Source organism: Ostrea edulis, chromosome 1, assembly GCF_947568905.1.
Source record: "Ostrea edulis chromosome 1, xbOstEdul1.1, whole genome shotgun sequence".
Lineage (NCBI taxonomy): Eukaryota > Metazoa > Mollusca > Bivalvia > Ostreida > Ostreidae > Ostrea > Ostrea edulis.
Window position 1 is genome coordinate 67,710,847 of NC_079164.1, and position 23,921 is coordinate 67,734,767.

At 34.9% G+C, this 23,921-nt stretch overlaps 2 protein-coding genes across 4 annotated transcripts in view; one reads left to right on the top strand and one right to left on the bottom strand.

Moving 5' to 3' along the window:
• The window catches only part of LOC125646232 (cell division cycle-associated protein 3-like), a 10,771-nt gene extending 5,458 nt beyond the window's left edge, over positions 1–5,313 (bottom strand). Inside the window, exons 1-2 of the mRNA XM_056144143.1 lie at positions 5,235–5,313; positions 3,574–3,804 (exon numbers count right to left, since the gene is read on the bottom strand). Of these exons, the coding sequence (XP_056000118.1) occupies positions 3,574–3,799 (226 nt within the window). The 5' untranslated portion in view covers positions 3,800–3,804; positions 5,235–5,313. The remainder of the gene's footprint in view (positions 1–3,573; positions 3,805–5,234) is intronic.
• A 249-nt stretch (positions 5,314–5,562) lies between these two features.
• Positions 5,563–23,921, top strand: LOC125646219 (ubiquitin carboxyl-terminal hydrolase 5-like). Of its 3 annotated transcripts, none has more exons than XM_048872417.2 (20): positions 5,563–5,688; positions 9,149–9,259; positions 9,418–9,543; positions 10,079–10,133; positions 10,268–10,493; positions 13,565–13,800; positions 13,957–14,051; positions 14,211–14,404; positions 14,572–14,634; positions 14,738–14,813; positions 15,969–16,091; positions 16,306–16,459; positions 18,504–18,564; positions 18,695–18,817; positions 20,145–20,233; positions 20,434–20,538; positions 21,118–21,261; positions 21,841–21,974; positions 22,316–22,439; positions 23,530–23,921. In XM_048872417.2, the coding sequence occupies exons 2-20, from the start codon at positions 9,164–9,166 to the stop codon at positions 23,700–23,702; spliced, it is 2,397 nt and encodes a 798-aa protein (XP_048728374.1). In that variant the 5' UTR covers positions 5,563–5,688; positions 9,149–9,163; the 3' UTR covers positions 23,703–23,921. The 3 variants fall into 3 exon arrangements, with proteins under 3 accessions (XP_048728374.1, XP_048728380.1, XP_056013647.1); XM_048872423.2 differs by having other exon boundaries at positions 5,563–5,681; XM_056157672.1 differs by lacking the exon at positions 5,563–5,688 and adding an exon at positions 6,189–6,764.

Genomic DNA, 23,921 nt, shown 5'->3' on the forward strand with positions numbered 1-23,921 from the left:
GGTTAGCATTGGGATGATACATTGCTATGGAGATGTCTTCTAAACATAAAGATCAAACATCATTTGAAACAAAAAATCTGTTGTTGAAAGGAATATTTTTTTTAAAAGCATAGAATAGGACTGCAACGGGTACCTAAAATAACCGAAAACCACAGGTCATGTTGTTCAAGTCTGGTTCGGTTCCGGTTTTTATGATAGAATCATTATTATAAATCCATTTAAATAAAATGTCGTCAAAATCCTCAAATGAGACTGTATTTTGATAAATTTTGAATGAAGGCATTGCAATTGTCGGTCGATATAATTGAAACGATGTGAATAATCGATTGTCTATTGCAAAAAAAATCTTTTATTCTTGGTTTTACTGAAAATAATAGTATGATACAAAACACTATTGTCTTATGGCTTAAATAATATTTGTACAAAGCAAGATACACTGAGAAGTCCTGGAGTGTGCGTGCTGCAATATCACAAATGTACGGAAGCCGACAAGTGCCAGGGTATAGAATTAATATTTATTTAACTGGCAGCCGCCACTTAATTGAACTGGCGGCCGCCAGTTAATTTATATGGCGACAGCCACTCAATTTAAATCATTTATATGACTGTTGCCAGTTATTCAACTCTCTCTCAAAATGAAAGGGGTGCAATCCCTCCCTAATCCTTAGTAATATGTATGTGATATATATACAATTAAGAGCATTAAATTATTGTTTTTCGATTGTACTGTTAAATACGTAGAACCACGGGGCTGACTCTCCATTTTTTTGGACAACGTTCAATTTCTGTTATTTTCACATGTGAAATAAGATTAATTGGCGAATTGGCCCCCACCCCACTCTTTTGGTGGTAGTAATGAATGGTCAAATGTAATAATGAATGAACTGATAAATTGAAGGATGAACGGAGCCCCCTTCCTCCAATTTAGGAGTACGAAGTTTGGGCAAAAGAGGCATTTTAGGTTCCTTTTCTGCTTGTCAACAATTGTAGAAGACTATTTCTCCTATGACAGTCCCTACACTTTGAAAAACAATGCTGCGTGTTTGCGTACTATTATAAATCTTTCCAAAATAATAACTCAGTGATACGAATTACTTTGTTTTTGCAATTGTCAGCCACCATATATAAATTAGGTGGCGGCCGCCAGATAAAATAACTGGCGGCGACCACCACTTAATTTATATGGCGGCCGCCAGATAATAAGTGGCGGCCACCACATAAATTAAGTGGCGGCCGCAAGTTGAATTAATATTAATTCTATACCCTAGCACCTATCGGCTTCCATACAAATGAAATTTTTTAAGAAACACAAAAATTTATTTTGTATAAAAATGGCAAAAAGGAAAAGTTTGATGCCCAATGGAATTGGTGGAACCTGCTGTTTTCTTAACCACCACCCCCTCCCTCTCTCTCTCAAACCCCACATATCTTCAGCTTAAGCTTTGTTTCTTTTTCTCTGGATTTAATATCAATGTATATCTGATGTATCGGTATGTGCACAAAAATAAAAAAGAATAATTGATTGTCATTTTGAAAATCGCCGATGTTGGTATATTTTTTATAATATGAATAATCCTGCCACGACATTACTAAAAAGAAAATTTCTGACGAAGGTGAGTCATTCGATAAGAACAAAAGTTGAGAGATGTCCCTATCCCGAGAAAACAAAATTGAAAGTATGGGATTATTAACTGTTCTAATTTCTAATGATTTTATTCTAATTAAGATAATTTTGGGTAAGATAAAGTAAATCTGATATAGTTATGCAATAAATTTCAAATGAATGAGATTCAATTATTTTTCGATTAATCAATCGAAAAGGTGAATCTGATTAATCCCGGTCAATACTCCCCAAGTTGACAATACATGTCAGTTGTGATTTAAACTGTCCATTTTCCTATTTTTGTACAATTCTTTCAAAGATAAATTAAGTCTTTTCATTATATGGATCAATTGTTGATTAATATTTTTCATTAGATAATGAAATGTTACAGTAATTTCACATGTTTAAAACATTTGGATTACTGAAACTGTGACCAAAATATCTTCAGTACTATACTAGAGGGTCACAGATAGCATAGCTTGATAATTGGAGACAGACCTGATTATACATGTACCTTGACAGATTAAGAATAACAGGTAGCTGGACATTACCTGAGCACAGGAAGCAGAGTTGACAGGTGTTAATAAGCATAGACTGGGACCAGAGATGACCAGTGTGCATGTTATTGTTATGTAAACATCACCAATCCACCCCCTCAAATGTTTATTTAACAGTGAAAATGAAGATTTGAAAGAATATGTAGTTCTTGTAAAGTTGTTAAGCTAAGGAATTTGAACAGAAACTTTTAAATCTTCCCCAATTCAACAGTCATTTACATTACACCAAGTAAAATTAATTAGTAGATTATCATTCAAACTTCACAAAAAAATGGGGCGGGTGGGAGGATTTTATTTTTTATTTTTCGCTATGGTATTCTTGACCTCGAAAATGCCTTCTCTCATTGAGAAAAGGCTTTATAAATCATAATTACATGTGTATTTGGGTTTCTAAAAGGCAAAGTGAAACAAAGTACGTTTACGATACCGGACCGGACATAAAAATATCCGGAAATTGTAATTTTGAAAAATAAAAAAAAATCGGGGCGGGGCAATTTTCGAGGGGCGGGTGGGAATGATAATCTACTAATTAATTTTACTTGGCCTTAGTTATATAATATTATGACATAAGTATATTACATGTATAAACTGATAGTGCATGTGATGAATTACAGTACATGTATTTACCATAATGGCCACTTAAACATTTAAAAATTACCAATAACATAGACTATAATGACCAAACAAATTTCAATTAACCAGTATTGACCAGTTTTAACCACCGGTCCAGTCAATACTCATATTGACCACTTTTTTGCCAACCTTGCCTGAACTCAAATTAAAAAATCCTGAACCGACCCAACCTGAAAACTTTTGGAACTGTGACAGCCCTAGTATAGAATATTGTATCATATCATATCAAGGCAGTTGTATCGAGGTATGAGTCATATACATTATTACTACAGTAACTTGATCCGAAGAGTCGGATCACATTGAGTGAACAGGCGCAGATCATCAGATCACATGAGACGCAAAGCGTCGAGTTTGATCTAATGATCCGCGCCTGTCAACAAGACGTGATCCAACTCTTCGGATCAAGTTACTGTAGTAATGATAAATTTATCATATACCCCCTTCTGCATTTTAAATCCACATTTATAAGATAATAAATGTAATCCAAATTATCAAAAACACAGACATACCATGAAATTATGTTTTGTGTACGCAGTTTCGTTTGTGACGCGGTCAATATTTTCCACAAATAACGGTGCGTTGATGCATTGTGACGGCATCAGTTTCAGAGGATACTGATACAGAATCAGAAAACCACAGTGTGGTGATCCGGAAAACCGGATCACACGCTGTGAAATCCACAGTATCAAAGAACGATACATTGATGGGTATATAATAAAAACCGATATCATCCCTGCCCCAATTCATTATTGTGTTGGTCACAATGGTGTCCTTGTTTACTTTGTTTACTGGTCAGTGCAGTAATGGGTGTTCTGGTGATTCCATCTGTGGGGGACCGTGGGTCCAACAATCCTTCTGGGGTTTTATCCACTACAATTGGTGTCCTCATTATTCCAGTTGAGGGTGAACGTGGATCAAACTCCTGATCAATGATCCGTCGATGTGTCCCAATTTTTGGTGGTGTGCTAGAGTCTTCTAAATGGTCTTTACTGCCAGATACTCCCATTTTGACTAAAATATAAAACAGAGTCATGAAATGGTCCCAAATCTCTTATATAAATGTCTCACTTAAAAACATAACAACTATGAATATTCCAATCTAATTAAAATCAGACTTCTTATTAAATCTGCGCCGTATACTCTGCGCAAGATCTGACATAATTCGATTGGGGGTCATGTTCATGTGAACTTTATGTTAGCCAATTGGCGTGTTGCCTATGAAATCGCCGGTGTTCACAATTCAAGGAAAATGGTTGTGATTGTTTGGTTTGAAAGAAAACACATTGCAGCTACATGTGACATCACAATGCACCGTTTACGTCGACTGGCGGTATATTCATCGCGTTATTTATGTAAACATCTTAAAAACTATTCATTGACAAATCGTATCCATCCCTATTCATACATAAATTGCAATTCACAATTAATTTAATCTGAGTGTATTTTATCTCATGCATTTCGTTGTTTGTATGAACGGAATAGATTAGGCATTACTGCGAAAGTTTAAAATTCCTTATGTGAGAATAAACAATTTTATAGTGTGTAGTGGAATAAACTTTTGTGAGAGAGATTACTGCAACTTCTTCACGAATTGCCGGGAACCGCCTAAATAGCCACCATTGTCTGTATGGCTGATGGTTCTCATGAATATTCCAAGCGAAAGGTCATGTGGACATGATCCCCTATGGGGTTATGTCAGATCCTATTGTACTGATTGTGAGCGTATCCTAGGATCTGATTTTAATTAGATTGTGAATATTCTACAAGTAGATCATGACTAATACGGTGTTACTTTGACTGTGATTGGAGTTTCTGTGCTGCTGTCATGCAAAAAGAAATCGAATGGCGAGGAATTGACCTAATTCAAAGTGATGCTTCATTTGCCATACAGCCTTACTTGCAAAATAATCATCTGATAACTGAATCTTCAGACTTCACGTCTTGAAAGGTTGATTTGCAAAATAAAGTTGCAAAAAGTAGGCAAAGCATTGACACCAGCTGATGTCTCTGAATTCCCACTTTTAAATATGTATTCTGCTCTGACTCTCCCCCGCTAACGTCACAACATAAAAGGGACGGGGGGGGGGGGGGGGGGGGGGGGGGGTGGTAAGAATAACTCAGTAAGAAAGATTAGTACATTGCTAATAAACAGAATACTGTGGCAAAAAAACCTGTACAATTAAAGTCATTGTAACACTGTCCAGGCTGCATCTTTTTACCATAATGAGAGTATATTAGTTATTACGGTAAGCACAAAAAGATTTACATTACAAATGTTACAGTTGACAATTTTTAAAAGAACGATAGGCTATGTAGACTTTATTGAATTTATTCGTCATGTTCAGTAAGTTTTTAACTCTGAATCTTGATGGATCAGATTCAATAGGTAAAAAAAACCCGTGTCTTGAATGACTAACAAAATGCCTCGTCAACAAACATACCAGATTCAGCTTTCAATGCAACGTTTGTTGTCTTCAATATTTTGAAGTTGCCGCTCTGACCAATGAAATTTACTTTTATTCAAACTTCGTTAAGTCGTACGTGGATCTTTCCACCGAACAAATATTGGCTGTTGATTTGGGGGCTCAACCTATGATATGATGAGCTCATTTCTAGTGGAATAAAAACAATAAATAATTTATTTTTTGATTATTCATAATTCATTAATTGATGAATTTTTAGAGATTTCAGAAACATTTATGGGACAAATTGATAAGATACATAAAATCTTACGTTCAATTTGATTGGACAAAAATTTCTAAGTCTTACCCATTTGTGCGTTTAAGAATACGATGGAAAAGTGAACATCAATAAAAACAAATATTGACATTGATCAAAGCATTCGCCGAAGAAAAAATCCTTTTGTCATCGCCGCACAAGTAGCCACTGTACTGAGTAATTTTTAAATTATTGTTATTTACATGTTAATGATATTTCCTAGAATTATATATCTCTACTGTTAAACCAGACAGAAGGCATATTTTCATACATCTACTTGTCATGTGTTGTTCACTCATGGTCATATATTCATTAACTTATTGCTTTACTCCCAACGTATAAGACAGTTCTATCAATCATAATAGCACCATCCGGTTATTATTATTTTTTTTTATCACTGAAGCACATGTAGATTGATAACATGTTAACGGTGCTACCGTTAGACAGCTACCTACACTCTCAAACTATATACACAATCTGATTAAAATCAGCTCCTCGATCCGCTCCTTTATTATTATTTTTTTATTATTGTTTTGTCACTCCTCGAGTAGCGACAAAATTAAAAAAATATATATATAGGAACGGATTGAGGAGCTGATTTTGATCAGATTGAAACTATACATGTACTCTTGTTTATCTGATGTCATCAGTTGAATTTTCAGACCTTGCTTTAAAGAGACACTACAGCTCATTTTGCGCAAAAATCATGAAATGACAATTTTCCCAGTGCTTTCTCAATTTTTGTTGCATTGTTGAAAGTATGAACTTTACGAAAATAACACTTATCTAAAGTTAAAAATTATCGTTTTAACATTAAAATTAATACTTTTTGATGGCCTATACAAAAAATATCGAGTCTCCTCCTTTTAGTCTTCAGACGCATGCGCATAGACAGTAAACAGTGCAGCATGTCGTCCAGTGAGAGAAAGTGTAGTTGATAGATCTAGCATTTTGACAGATTCTGTGAGAAAAGAGGTAAAAATAGAATGAGATAAAACTCATGCGTGAAATAAAATTTACCTAGGGATCAGTATGACCGTTGGAAAACAGAGAGCTCGGAGAAACGCATGTAACTCAGTGGCGGATCTAGGATTTTTGAAGAGAGGTGTGAAAGTCAAAGATTAGCCAAAGTAATCGGCCATTCGGGTGCAAAATTTTGATTTTCATTCACAATCTGTGGCGTAAAAAGGGAGGGGGATACTGGCCCCCTAAATCTGCCATTGAGACTAGCTGCGAAGACACTACGTTTAAAAGTAAGTATGTGCTATTTTTATCAGAACACGACACGCGTTAGTTGTAAAAACATCGGTCAATGGGAACATGGAAGGGTTTCTGTTGAAATAATTATTTATAATTAGTTATTATAAGGAGCAGGGAATAATCTTATGTACTTGAAAGGTGAGTGTGGACCCCTTGAAGGGGAATTTGGATAATTTCCTACACAACACCTTTGCTGTCATTCAAAACCACGTGATGTAAATAAGCATTCAAAAGTCCGAGTCAGCATGAAGAAACCTTTGAATTCCGGACGATCTTCAACGCGCAGTTGAGAGTAAATTGATGCATCCCAAATGTTTAAAATTGTCAGTATCGATGTGAATTTTATCATTTTATCAATATATGGTTTAAAAAACACTTCATTAAAATGTGGAAAATGAGCTGTAGTGTCTCTTTAAAATGTGACAGATTTTTAATGATATGAAATGAAACTCAGTACATCAGCCTGTAGTGGAAATGGAGGAAAGACTCCCCCACCCCACCCCCATTTATTCTGTACTGGATCAGTGCCCATTGGTGTTTTTGACGAATATTTTAATGCGCTTATCAACAGAATTGTTCGTGTTTTTAAAATCAGTATCTATGGTGAATGCACTTTGGCTGTTTGATTGTACAGAGTATATAGTGGTTTCAACAATTTTTTTCCATATATCATTGGTTTTTAAAAAATGAGTTGGTCTTCAATTTCAAATACTAAGGCCAAATTAAAAATTAGGTGTGAAAACAAAAATAGGGTAAGGGGTAGGCAAAAAAAAATTATTTTTTTTTGTTGGTTTGTTTTTGTTTTTGTTTTTTTAATCAGTAAATATTTGCCTTGTGTCACTGGGGAAGAAACTTATACACGATACGTACGTTTGTGAGTACTGACATGTAGCATCAACATCATCAAGTGTTCAACATTGGGTAAAATACTAAAATAAACCAAAAAATGACGTTTTGACAACTGATTTTACCCTATTTAATACATCATGCAATGTTGTATTTCTGTCAGCATGGCCTGTAGGCTATGGAAATGCAACTGACCAGACTGAAATTCAAACACTGGACCCCTTAGATTTAATTGTCTCCACCACTGAACAAAGTGTAGTTGAATCAGCACTGGTACTTCCAACCTTGATATTTTTCTGGACTTAAACATGTACAATTAGATGTTCCAGACTCTCCCCTGGGCAGGCATATTCATGTGTCAAGTCCAGTAATAGAAACACAATTGAGAATAGCAAGGTTCGAAACATGGACCCCTTGATCTTCAGGCAGATCTTTTACCAAGTACCAACTCTGTCTCACCACCAATCAAACCAGTCTGAAAATGCTACATGGGTCCTCAGATGTGATCCTCTGATTTGAATGATGTAATTTCTACTATTAAAGGAGATAATCATTCCATCCAAACCCACTCTGTACTATTGAAATTGCATACATCTTTCTTATTTCAGAATTCGCAGTCTGAATTAAGTCCCTGAGAACATCATGACAAACCCATGTATTCTGTTCTTTTCCCATCGAGCAGCATATTTGAGCAGAGGGTTATACCATGAAACTCAGCTTGATGTGTTTAATACACCTGTTATGTAGTTTGTTTATTGTAATGTGCATGCTTAGTAGGTCATATATCTAAATGTTTTGAATGAAAACCACATGGTTCTTGTGCACATAGGATTTGAATTGACATTGCGTAATATGTAAATTTTATTTTTGGTCCTATCTCACCCAAATACAAGGTGGTATGCTGTATAATATCTATCATTTTATCATTGAATATCAAAATTAAACAAATGTAAAAATTCAAATAAAAAACCTTGATTTTTTGACACTGTAAATTAGATGTTACAGCAAGTTGATCTTCTATGATGAAGTACAAAATCAAGTAGGTATGATATAACCAGATTTTCTTGGGGCGGTTTGGCATCTAAAAATTTTAAATCAGAAGAAAAAAGCAGATCACCAACACAGGTAAAATTATTTAGTTGGTGGATTTCGACTGTGGGGTGGTCTTCATCAGAACCTAACGACAACCACCCCATGGTCAAAATCAGTTAACCATATGAATATAATGCATTGATCTGTGCATCCACATATGAGGATTTTCCACAATGTTTTAGTCTCCAGTTTTGACTTTGTTTTAATTTTTAGAATTGGAAGATGTTTTAGTGAGAGTTGGTAGGCTAGCAGATAGACCTAAATAAATTTTAATTTTAGAGTGATTTGACGGATCAGTGGAGACAAGTTGTATTTGAATTTTTAACATGGGGCGAGTTGGCAAAACAGTTTGGATGAGTTGGCATGTCAGTTGGGGTGAGTTGGCAATGAAATGAGTTATCCTACACCCGTAATATACACTATTTGTTTACTTTTTCAGAAATAGATAAAAATCATGGAGGACTTAATGCCCCACCTAGCAAAAATCAAGGCTCCATTTGGACAGGAAAAGGTGTTCAAAGAAGAATGCACCTTTTCATTTGATAATCCAGTAAGTAGATTGGCCATATTACCTTATTCTGCTTTATAGGTAGTCCCCACAAACAATGATGATTCCACATACATGTATAATTATTATATACAGTATATGAATATTGCTTAATAATGATAATAGTAACTCAAATTTGAGATCTCTGATTCTTGTTGTAGGAGAGTGAGACAGGATTGTATGTTTGTATGTCAACATTTCTTGGGTTGGGAAAAAAGTATGTTGAATGGTACTACAACAAGACAGGGAATGCTGTATTTTTTCACATCAGAAGAATACGAAAAGAGGTAGGTAAATGTGATTTCTTTCGTTTGAGGTACGAATTAGACAGAAATCAATTTCTACTTGATGTAATAATGAATTACATGTTCGGAATTACAAGGTTTTCATTTGAATACCTTTTTGTGTCATGTGGTTCTTTAGAACCGGTTTTATAGTAAGGCTTTATAAGGGAATGCATAGGTGTTAAATACCAGTTTAGGATGACACGGGCAGCTAAACAAATGAGTTTAAATTTTATGAAATGCGTTTTTAAGTCAATTTATTTAATCCAACTTTATGATATATGATATACAATTATGTATTTGTACATTTAATATGCCCAGTATTAAATAGTTGCAGCGTGTCGTTGCTAATTCCACACAGTGTGTTATTTATTAGTATTCTACTTTCGTTAGAAAGTAATGAATGGACTCAAAGGAGAATCAACCTAAAGTGTGGGGTTTCAAGATAAACCAGTAACATTTGTCAGAATAATGAATGATTTTGAATATTTTGGTAGAGTTCTTTTTAAACTATTACATTTTACCACCATGTTTACAGATTGAAAAGACCAATGAATCTCCACCTGAAAAAAAGCCTACTAAAATGGCAATAGGTATTTTTACTAGATTACCTTATGCAGAAAAAAAAGTGAAACTTGAAAAAACCTCATAACATTTGAAGTTATTAAGCTTATTAATAAGCAAGTACATATATAAAAAAGTATATAATTTTGAAGTTGTTTTGTAGGAGTAGAGGGAGGATTTAATCCAGGTGAAAAGCAGTTCGAGTTTGAAGAGAACAACTCCATTGTTATTTTGCCAAAATGGACCGTGATTTCTCTTCCTAACCCAGAGCTGCCTGATATTGCCCAGATCTCACTGGCAGCCATATTGTCAGCTGAAGATCCTCTAAAGGCAGCTGAGGCAGCAGCCATGTCGAACACATGGGAGGGGGAGGAGAGAAAAGTATCCAAGTAAGACGAATGTAATCAACATAACAATTCCCAAAACAGTTTATTTGGTAGTTTCAGTTAGCGGTAGAATTTCTTTCAGGTCGAGGACAGATATGGATATATGTTTTTGCTTTTAGATATGTAATTTTCTGATAGTCAAAAAGTTTTGATTCAGGTATTATTTTTTTATTTCTCAAAACAATGTGAATGGTATCACATGCTATTTTATTTGCAGATTCATTGATAATTTGTATTGTTATACTTTAAATTTAGATGAATTTGATTGGTTTACAAACATTTGTTAAAAAGTACTGTTATCCCCACTGCCTGCATAAACCCCCGCCCTCTGGGTAACAGTACATAGCAACAGTTGACAATGCATGACGATGGGAAACAGTATAAAAATTGTTAACTGTGCAGAATACTTACACATCTGGTGCAAACATTCGGAATAACCCCAAAAAAGCTTGCGTTTTTTAGGGGTAATATGTGAATTTGTCACCCCACGAAAAACCATCGTTGACCGAGACTTCACCTCAGTCAACAATTCACATTACCCTACAAAACGTGATATTTTTATATTGTAATATTTTGTGAGATATACCTCAGGAAAAGTCTGAAAAGTGAGTTTGATCCACAATGATTTCGCCAACAAAATTTGAGATGCAGGGAATATCTTGTGACATATCCCTGTTGTTTAATCTTTTAGTTATGTTTGTATTAAATACTTCATCTTTAATACACCTTTTAGTGCATATTAGATTCAACCTTTGCAAAAATAACCCTGTTAACTAGTGATTCCCACAGCAGCTTCAAAAGGGCAGGGAAAATTAGTACCTCAGACAGGGGCAGAAGGGAACCCTCGCTTGGTTCTGGGTATTAAACATCACATCCTCACAAGTCAAGGTTTTGTGATTTGGAATTGTATTTGTTCATGAAAATGCTCAATGCACTCTTCAAAAATTGTACAATTATAAAACAAAGTAACAATGAATGAAATAATTCTTTTTAATCTGTTACCGGGGAAACAAAGTCCGGTGGGTAGTAATTTTATATGGTTTCTTAAATGTTTATGGTCCAAATATTATGTTTAAAGTGAATTTTTTCTGACGTAGACCTTGTAAAGCTGCTCAATATGCATTTTTTGTTGCCATAACAACCAATTTAAATTTTATTAAAGATATAAAAAGTAATATTTTTTGTGTTTTGAAATAAAAAATTTCTACCAACTAGTATAATCTTATAGATAATACTCTTTCTAAGAATTCTACCAGCTTTTTACCCCATAAGTTTGCCTCGATTAGTTTGTATAACACTAATATTCCCGTTTGTACAAAGATCACGTAAATGTAATTATTATTATTATTATCACGTAAATGTAAAACATCACAAAATTAAGCCCATCTGGTCAAAAAACAACACGGGCGATTTTTTTAAAAAGTCAATTTTCAAAAGATAAATTCCTATTGAACATACTGATATGCAACGTGACTTTGTTTGCTACATGTCAAAATGTCGCAAACCTTACTTTTAAGTTTATATTTGTTACTCATAAATGAAAATATTTTAACTATTGTTGATCGAGTACATGCATGCAATTCCCCATCACTTAAAATTTTCGTACGGAAGATCAACACTGAAAAACGTCATTTGAAAGTTTAATTGAAGCTGCACGATGTTTCAGGAATTTCTGTGCCTTGTTTTGAAATATTGCATAGTCAATTGACACCGGAATCATGGTTAATTGATATGGATTAAGTTATATTTTACCCGTATATATTAAAATTTTATTTTGATACGGTAAAATAGTCTTGTCACACGATCTCTGCGAAATTGAGTTGTCTCTCTTGTTTATCTGATTTACATATCGCTAACTATAGATATTATACCTAACAACTTTTGACGTATCAGAAGAATTTTAATAATCTTCTAGATATTATTTAAAAGAATGTTATTTCCATAGATGAATACTTCGTGTTCGTGTTTTAAAAATGAATTTCCAAGTATTTTTGTGTGCAAAATGGCCGGGGAATTACTACACAAATTGATAATAAAACTGACATCTCTCTTGTGATAAAAGCAGTGAAGGAATGGTGTGCCACGAAATGACATGGGTTTCAAATGGCTTTTCTCAAACTGCTCATAATAACCCCTTCATACTTCTTTGGGTACACAAGAGCACGTGCCAATCCACGCATCTAGCTAGCTAGGTTCACTTCAGTCGTGTACCGATTCTAAGTGGTTCACGTAAAAGCAAAACGGTAAATGCATATATATAGTGATGAAAAGTAAACGGTCACCATTTTTTTCAAATTGAAAAACTTGTCACAATATCGTACCGAACAAATTTCGCGAGATTGAAGTAGTATAAATTTTTTTGAAAATGATACCATACTTAGACAGTTTCTACAGATGTTTACCGTTATCACGTGCTTCCAATTATTGGATTAGACACAAGTGATCAATTACTTATCTGTTCAATTTACCTGGTCAAATACTGCATGATTATGATCTAAAACGAACTTCACAAAAGAAACAGACGTTTGTAATTGGGGTACAAAATGGGGAATTTTTGTGTTGTCTTCAATAGTAAAAGGGCGGCGATTTTTTGTTTCAAATTTGGGAAAGGGCAGAGGGGCGGCAGCAAAAGGCGGCAGGGCGGAGCGCCCCTCTGAAACTGTTTAAGGGAATCCCTACTGTTAACAAAAATCAAACATATGTGTGTTATAATGACTGGGAGTGGTGGCGTGCTCCTGTAATCTAGCTACTTGGAGGTCAGAGTTGGTGGGTGTCTGGGTAGCTCTCGCTTCTCACCGCTGCGACCCAAGTTCGATCCTTATGATCTACAGTGGTTGTATGTGAGAGGGTATGGCGGTCGCCCGAACGGACACGTGGGTTTCCTCATGGTACCCCAGTGTTTCCTCCCACATAAATGACCCCCTAGTGCAAACATCCGTGCATTAAAGGACCCCATTGGAAATAAGCTTTTGAGCTTTTATGGGTCATCCTTGGTATTTATGTATGTGTGTATGTATATACTGAATAAATATTTATTCATTTATTTATAATGCTCACTGTATTTTTTTGCGAAGGTATGCCGAAAATCTGAAACAACTTGACAATGGTAAAAAGATACCACCCACTGGCTGGAAGTGTGAAATGTGTGACCTGACCTCTAACCTCTGGCTGAACTTGACAGATGGCAGCATTCTTTGTGGGAGACGGTTCTTTGATGGTAGTGGTGGAAATAACCATGCTGTGGAAACCTATGAAAAAACAGGCTACCCTCTAGCTGTGAAACTGGGGACGATTACAACAGAGGGAGCGGGTAGGTGGCTGATCACCTTATTATCATGATTCTGGAGTTAATTATACATGTACAATGTGGAGTTAAGTTATACGTGTACAACTTGGAGTTAACTTGGACCATTAGGAGTTCATTATATGTAAACATTTATGATTTCATTGTGATGCCTTTTTACAGATGTATATTCCTATAGTGAGGATGACATGGTTCTAGACCCACATCTAGACAAACATCTTGCTCATTTTGGAATCAACATTAAAGCTTTGGAAAAGGTTAGTTTTATGCAGAATTAGCTTTATGAAAATATTTATCTTTGTGAGCAGTTGTAAATTGTCCTTGAGGTATTAGTGCAGTGTTTCTGAAGTCACCATGCTACACACATTCAATCATGAAGTCGTCTATTAATCTATTAATGATAAATTGTATTTTAGACAGAGAAGACCATGGTAGAGCTTGAGATTGATATTAACCAGAAGATTGGGGAGTGGGATGTGATACAGGAAGCTGGCAGTAAATTGTCTCCCTTGTATGGTCCTGGATACACAGGAATGCGAAATCTGGGAAACAGTTGTTACATGAATTCTACCATGCAGGTTGTCTTCTCTATCCCAGATTTCCAGAAAAGGTAACAAAGGCACAGAAATACTATCTATGTATACAGTTACTGATTATTTGGAATATTTCCACTTATCCATTATCATTATCATCATTATGAAGGAAAGTGTTAAGTACAGTTTAACCTCGTGATATTGTTCGCACTGTTTACTGAACCAGTTTATCAATTTATTACAGATATACAGCCCCCTCATTTGACAACATTCCAAATGACCCAACATCAGATTTCACTCTGCAAATGTAAGATCCATTGTTAAATGTGCAGTCACATGTATATCGTAAATGTGTTTTTGGAGAAAAGAGGAAAAACTAGTTTCACAGAGTGGCAATTTCTTTTTGACAGGACAAAACTTGGCAATGGTCTCATGTCAGGTGATTACTCCAAACCACCACCAGATGGCGTTGATGAGAGATTACTGGTACGTATCAGCTTGGCAGACAAATATTGGGGGTTGATGTTGAGATTTCTCATTTAATCAAAATGAAGTTTTTCTATGCCCCTAAAATGGAAGATTATAGGCATATGCCTTATGGTCTATGTGTTTGCAACTTTTAACGATACAGGAGACTTCACACCTGATGACGTAAAAAGTATAGTATATTCCATGGTTAGATTTGCCACTTAGTGGACTTGGCCACTTTTGGAGGCATGGTGTTTCACAACCTTGTCTTGTTTTTTTAATGTTCCCCGAAAAAATTTTGTATATAATCACCATCATGTCTGTTAATGCGTCTGAGCTCATATCTCCTAAACCTTTCATCAGAAATTGATCATAATTGATCACAAATATTCATTTGGACAGGGACTTTTAGACCAAGGTCATTTTGGAAAGGTCAATGTCACTCACATATCTCTTATGTATGTAAAAAAAAAAATCTTTTATTTCAGCAATATTTCAACAGCTAATGATCTTTGGGACCAAAGTCTCTCAAGGTCATATTGGAAAGGTCAAGGTCACACAGAACATATACCTTATTTCAATAGTTTTCGAACAAGTATTGATCATATATCACTCAAAAAAGTAATTGACAAATGACTTTCAGACAAAAGTCACTCATGGTAATTTTATAAAGGTCAGGGTCACTCAGAACATATACCTTGTATATGAAAAAAACCTTCATTTCAACAATATTTCAACAGTTATTGGTCTTTGGGACCAAAGTCTCAAAGTCATTTTGGAAAGGTCACTTAGAACATATACCTTATATGAGGAAAAAAATCCGTATTTCAACAGTTTTTGAACAGGTATAGATCATGTATTACACAAATAAGTAATAGGCAAGTGGCTTTCAGACAAGGGTCACTCAAGGTTATTTTAAAAAGGTCAAGGTCACTCAGAACATATACCATACATATTTGGTGGGAAAAAACCATTTCAACAGTTATTAATCATTTTGCTAGTCATTCATCATATGAAGTAGTTCATTGGTTAGTTGCAGTTTGGGGAGCATCCATCAGTTTTACTGATATTCTTGTTTTTGCCTATCACTGAAATATGATTTTGCTACCAAGTTTATAACCAGAGAGAAACACATTAGAATGCAAAGTTTTAATTGTATCCATTTGTTTTCAGGCACCCTCAGGCATCCGTCCACAAATGTTTAAGACTTTAATAGGAAAGGGTCATCCAGAATTCTCCACAAAGCATCAGCAAGATGCACAAGAATTCTTCCTACATCTTATCAGTAATTTAGAGGTATGATTCTGTGATATAACAGTTTTTAACCAGTGTTCATTCTGCATACTTTACATCACTTGATTTATAAATCAAATTTATTTGCTTTTTTTCTGATGTAATAAGTTATTTATACTATTGTCTGTAATATTGAGCTTGAAATTCCGAGAAAGAAACCTAAGTAATTTTAAGATGTGTACAAAATCACTATTCGTATGGTGTTCTTTTTACGTAGAAAAATACACGAGGCACTGTAAATCCAGCTGATTGCTTCAAATTCCAAGTAGAGGACAGAGTGCAATGTACACAAAGTAATAAAGTGAAATATACAAGTCGGTCCGAATACTGTCTGTCTTTACCTATACCTTTAGAGGCCACTGTGAACAAAGGTAAAAAACTTGATATACTAATACAAATGTGCTGTGAATAATTTGGTTCAGGTTTTTTTATTGTGTACACCAGTGAGGTGCTGGCCTATGTAGAGGATAGCTATACCCTCTAGATCAGAAAGCCTCTCTGTTTCTTTTTCTGTCTGCAACTTTAACTCGAGTCAAAAGTTTCAAACTTTACAAGATAGAGACTTCAGACTTGGTCAAATGAAAGTTCAAGGTCAATCTCATGTGATGGATAAAGGTCATGGTCATTCATCAATATCAACATCAAATTTGCCACAACTGAGCTTGGCCATGCTCTTGGGCATAGCGTTTCACAAACGCATTGTGTGAGTTACATAATACATTTAACAATAGCCCACTGGAAACTTACAGCAAATAAATTGAAATGTTTACTGATATTAAAGATTAAGCACATCTGCAGATAGTTACAAAAGAAATTTTGTATGGAGTATGTACGATTTTAGTTTGTTCATGATTGATACATTTACATGTCCAATGTTTTTGCCTTTTATATCTTTACAAATTGTGATGATAGCCATTTCATTTTTGAAATATACATGATGGTATGAACTGCAATGCTTCACGCCAGCATACTTTTCATAAAGCACTAATGCTCATGTATTTTGAGAAATGGAAATTTCTTAATCAACTTTCACTCAGGTTTAAACCAACGTTACATAACCATGGTTACATATCGTACACCAGTGGTTGTTCTTTTTTGTTTTGCCATCTTTTTCCTCCAGTTTCAAAAATCTTACACAAAGAATTAAGCATCAACTCTAGTTCATATTTCATGCATATTAGAATTCACACAGCAAATGTGCAGTATGCATTAGAAATGCCATGATACAAATGTCAATGTGAACTGGAATTTGCTTTATTTATTTACCTTGTAAACACAAATTGAATTCCAGTGCACATTAGATGTAGGTTCCTGTGCACTTATCAAAAAAAGTTGCATACAGTGTGCACAATAGTCTTGAACTGTAAATAAAATAAAAATGTTTATTTAGAGAACTTAATAAATGATGTCAATTTTACTGTCATGCTCTGTTTATTCTCACATGCCAGAGACTCTATCTACATTTACCTTCCACCAAATCTCTGAAGCAGCTAAATCTTACGATAAAGTAATCCAATCGACTTTCTTCCTTGATCAATTTTGTGTTCTCTAATTAAAATCATTCCATGGGGATCCAGGTTAAAATAGGTCCTCAGTACCCTCTCGCTTGTCTTAAGAGGCGACTAAATGGGGCGGTCCTTCGGATGAGACCACAAAAACCAAGGTCCCGTGTCGCAGCAGGTGTGGCACGATAAAGAGCCCTCCCTGCTCAATGGCCATAGGCGCCGATTATAGGCCTATATTTTGCAGCCCTCCACCGGCAATGGTGACGTATCCGTATGTGTGAAATATTCTCGAGAGGGACGTAAAACAATATTCAATCAATCAATCTAATTAAAATCGATGATCTATTTATACATTAAGCAAGCAGAAAGCAACAATGTGTCTATGATGCAATGAAAATTGAAGTGTTTTGGGAATTTATGTAATTATGTATTCTGCAAAGTTTCATTTTACAGTCAACACCCTTTTTGTTGTGGATGGATGTGCTCCTGAGATTTACAAACGAAACGTATCTCCATGCTTTTATTTAAAGTTAGCACGATGGATAGCAATTGATTTTAGCTGAGATTCAGCTGGGTTGGATATTTGTACCGAATTCTTCAATGATGGTGAAGGCATTAGTCCAAATATCCAATCAAGCAAAATCTCGGACGAGATTAGAATAACTGTGTAAACAACTTGCAGCTTTATTTGATTGGCGTTTTGCTTTCTATCTACTGCGTATTTCCATTATGATATTCGGTAGGGATGATCCAGAGGTTTTGCAGAGGGTAAATGTAAGTTGTTAATTTGTTAATCTGGTATGCAAGAATATGTGTATAACATTGTATGACATTGGTATTTTGTTTGAGTATTAGTTTTTTAAAAACCTATGAATGTGTATTGTATATTTTGTTACTTTGTTTATTGCAGATGAAGTAACCTTGTTTGAGGCCAAGAAGATAGAATTGGAGGCCCAGGGCAAGAAAATCCTGTACGATTTTTATGTTGTTAGAATTTCTTTAACCTATTATATGCCTTCAATTATTTTATAGGAGAACAAAAGTACAGTGTTTGTTTTCAAACTTTCATTTATATTTTAACTATTCTGCATCACATTTCAGAGACCCAAAAGAAATTGTCCGTCCTAAAGTTCCTCTATCTGCATGTATACAGAGTTTTGCAGCATTTGAAACAGTGGATGATTTTTATAGTAGTGCAATAAAAGGGAAAACTATTGCTAAAAAGTATGTTGAATTATCAATAATTTCTAGCATGTTGAGTTGCATAGCTTCGTCACATACCCATGGCTGATTTTGTATTCTCTTCATCCTCAAAATCACATGAGAAAACATCAGTAGTGAAAACACAACTTTATGAATGGATTAATGGATTTACACCATTGCAAAATTGATGAGTTGTTTATCAGTATACATATAGCTTTGCAAGCAAACATGGACAGCTTTTTAGGTATTTGCAAATTTACTGTTCTTGTTTGTTTTTTGACATGAACAACCTGTAACATATTTTACATGCCCATTTTTTTCCTTGGTATACATGACAAACCAATAAATGTTACTCTGTAAATGTTAATGAGTTTTATATTGTTATCAATCTTCTGATTGGTTGTTTCTAATTTGCAAAAATTTGCATATTTGATGACATTTTCTCAACAAGTTTGCCAACAACCAACAAGGTCACATCTTCACTAGTCAAGAGTGACATTCCACGGTGTTTCTCTTTCCTTTTGAAAAAAGAAACCATGTGGAGCCATTCTCTCACCAGAGGGCGCGTTACGCAAGCTTCACATACACCTCTGTCAACGCTTGGAATCACGTGACAATATAATCACATGCTATAAACAATCATTCTCGGTTTCAGTTCAGGCAACAGGTGATACATCAGGCTCTTTTCATAGCCAACTGACACTTTAATAAATGCATATTTACCATTTAGCTGTCTGTCTCTTATTTTACAAGTTTTATCGTATTTTTACAGCCTTTCTTACTTTTGATTCCATGTTTACATTTAAATCTCCACCACGTGTATATCCTACATTCATACGCATATTACGAAGTAGTTCCAAATTTATGATCAGAAAACGGCGATTTTAGTCAATTTACAGTAATCATCAATTTGATTGCACCAAAAACATATCATAATATGACTAAATATTTAGTCCAAAACATAAATGTTGGATCAAAGAAACTTTTACAAGATTTCTGTAAAAAGCCGTTGACAGAGGTGTAGTGCGAGGAGCGCACGGAACTCTGGGTAGAGAATGCATGTGGAGCGTCGCCCTTGGCTAGCGAAGATGGCCAACAACGGAAGAATAGAAAAAGAGATATCAGTTGAATACTGACATTTGATTTTCCCAGTTACTCTTCATGATTTGTCGGTAATTTACAAAACAGCTGAAATGATTTACAATGATTTTCCTGGAGAAAATGATACATGAACTTAATTTTATTACATAAAGCTGACAGTATGGATGCATGAAATATGTTTCCAAAATCTAACCCATAACACGTATTGTAACTGATGAACATAATATATGAAATTTGTTGTTTTTAGATCAACACGATTATCTACCTTTCCTGACTATTTAATGTTGCATTTAAAGAAATTTACAATTGGAGATGATTGGGTGCCAAAAAAATTAGGTAAGGTCATTTTCACATAAATTGCAATCATCTTTAATCAAAATATTCTATGATTCTAAAAATTGTAATTCAAACTGTACATGTTTTAAGAATTTAATTGGATGAACACATAATTATGAAATTATCCATGCAACACATATTTTGTTTGCTTTCAGAATTTTAAAAAATGGCATCTACATTCTTTTTTATTTGAATTGCAGATATTTCACTTGATGTCCCAGATGATCTTGACCTTTCATCATTACGTGGTCAAGGCCTCCAGCCAGGAGAGGAGGAGCTTCCCCAGGAGATTGAGGCCCCACCAGGTAAGTATAATGAAAAATATAGCAAGAAATTACCAGACAGTAATCTCATAGCCTTATATGTGAAATCTAGCAAAATATACTCTTTTCTCTCTCTCCCTCACTCTCTCAATAAGTTCATTGGGCAAAATCAAAGTCCCCATGATTAATGCTTATTTTTCTCAAACCATGAAAATTGTATCCTATGAAAATAATGACTGCATTAAGGAGAAATAACACACCAGAGAAATTTGATAGGGATGAAAAGTGGAGGATATGCAGAGTACAATATTTTGAAATTGAAAACTTCCAAATTTACTTTCTTTAGACTTAAAATGCAGTTTTAGTAAAAAGTAATTTGAAAAAAAAAGATCTACAGATCAGCAAGTTGACATGTTAACCGACAGAGCTACTCAGCTAGGAAATCAAATTTAAAAGGAATTTACAAATATTATTGATGTTTATATTTTCATTCATGTTTTAAAAGTAAGTCGGCCATATATCTCCTTAGATAAGGAAGCGATAAAATTCTATATGTGAATCTCCATGTTAAATAATGTCCTTGAACAATGTTTTTATGTGATGGTTTGTTATGCCTTTTAGAAGTTCAGATCGATGAAGGAGTTGTTGCACAACTGGTAGAGATGGGGTTCCCAGTAGAAGCTTGTAAGAAAGCTGTGTTCAACACCAACAACAGTGGGCTGGAGTCTGCCATGAACTGGGTCATGGAACACATGGAAGATCCAGGTAAATATTTACCATGCGTTCTGTGACCGACGGGCGTGATGTAAATGGATAAAAGATTCTGTTTAAACTTGTAGAAAGTATATACCAACATTTCAGTATTTAACATAGAGAGCTTTTATATAACAGTATGACAATCGAGGGACCTGTCTTGAAAATAATATGGTTATCCTGTTGATATATACATCTTTCACATTTTGTGATCTTTTAAAATGACTTACCAGTAGAGGTATTACATGTACTGAGGTGAATACTTGTATATATGAATTGACATACTAGTATAGGTATTACTGTAGGTGAATACTTGTATATATGAATTGACATACCAGTATAGGTATCAGAGGTGAATACATGTATATATGAATTGACATACTAGTATAGGTACAATGTATTACTGTAGGTGAATACATGTATTTTTGAATTGACATACTAGTATAGGTACAATGTATTACTGTAGGTGAATACATGTATATATGAATTGACATACTAGTATAGGTATTACTGTAGGTGAATACTTGTATATATGCAGACTTGTGCACTGGATGATTTTCTTACAATCAGTTTTACCTTTCAATTACACAGATTTCCACAGTCCGTTTGTTCCCCCTGGAAGTAAACCAAAGACAGGAAGTTTTGTTCCCAATGAGGATGCTGTTGCCATGGTGATGTCTATGGGATTTAACAGAGACCAGGCCATTAAGGCTCTAAAGAACACGGTATGTGCCTAAAGTACCGAATGTCGGAGAACAGTAATCAAAATAGCTAATTACCGAGTCTCCGAGAACAGTAATTAAAATAGCTAATTATCTAGTGTCGGAGAACAGTAATTAAAATAGGTAATTACCACAGCATTTGTTTTTCAAGTCAGATATAGAAATTTTTGTTTTGCTGCTTGGTGGTTTCTTGTGTATGTTTTCCATTTAACCTATGAATGTTAGTACAGTATAAAATGACAGTGTTAAAAATATTAGTTCAGGTATGGAGATTAGGTAATTACAGGGGTATGAAATTCATAACGTTATTAAAGTTTAGTTGACCTGAGTTTGTTTGTGTGTAGGATAACAATGTAGAGCGTGCAGTGGACTGGATATTTAGTCACACAGACGAGCTGGACACACCCATGGAGGCCGAGGCTGGTGGGGACACGGTGCCGAACACGACCTACAGGGACGGAGAGGGCAGTAAGTGTCCACCAAGTCTACATTATATCCACTCAGGTCTACATTATATCCACTCAGGTCTACATTATATCCACTCATCTACATTATACCCACTCAGGTCTACATTATATCCACTCAGGTCTACATTATATCCACTCAGGTCTACATTATATCCACTCATCTACATTATACCCACTCAGGTCTACATTATATCCACTCAGGTCTACATTATATCCACTCATTATATCCACTCAGGTCTACATTATATCCACTCAGGTCTACATTATATCCACTCAGGTCCTCTAGCGATCCGTCTCTATACATGTACTTATCTTGTTTATAGCATTGGCTCAGTAGACCTGCTTAAGGATGTGATGAAGAAAATTGTAGGATTATTACATGATGATTACAACTTTTTTTTGTCAGATAGAAAATCATTATACCACAATTCTAGATTGGTTTTATATGATTCTCTCTTCATTCAAACAGAGAATACAGCAAAATACATTTAATGTGAACATGCATGAAAGCCCTATTTGATTTGAAAACTTGTTTACTCTTGAGTTTTAAGCCCAAATTAGATTTTTTAGACTGCTATTTAAAAAACCCAGATTGTTTGCATGGAAATTGCACTGTAAATCAAATATCTTTATAAGAGGTTAATCCACAGCTCTCTGGCGTATATAACTAGACTTTACTGAGAGCTGCAGTTCTACGGCTAAATTACTGGTTGTTATACTCCTTCCCAAACAACAGTCATTGAGCTACTGATATATAAATGAATTATAGTTGTTGCTATAAGTATTTTAAAACTGGTGATAATGCTAGTAATTTTTTCATATAGTGTATACAGCCACTATATCACTATAATTTAATTTTTCGCTATTTTCACAGGGATTACAGCCAATAAGTAGAATGAATGATAACCGTGACTTTAAAACAGTATGAAAACATAAAACAGTATGAAAACATTAAAACAGTATGAAAATGGATTAAGACACAAAACGATGAAATATCCAGGAGCAAGGTTTTTTAAAAGGTGCATATGGCATTTGGATAATTTTGTTTAGGTGTGAAGGTTCATTGACATTTCCTCTTTTGATTTTGTCAGAGTATAAACTGGTGGCATTTATCAGTCACATGGGAACCTCATCAATGGTGGGACACTATGTATGTCACATTAAGAAAGAAGACCGCTGGGTCATATACAACGATGAGAAGGTGGCGCTGTCTGAACAACCTCCGCGGGACCTCGCCTACCTCTATCTGTATCAGCGACAGTGACGAAGAGGACCTGTAGCAGCATAATGTATATTGTCATTATGTGATATAATGGGGGACAACTCTTGTTTCTCTCTCAGCTTGACACTATTAATGTCCGAGTAACGTTGACAAAAAACGTGGTGCATGGATTATGTTATTTCCACTATCTCATTTAATAAATGGCTTAAAGTCATATTGATTGTGTATGTTATTTGGGTTATTTAAATATTAAGAAATGTG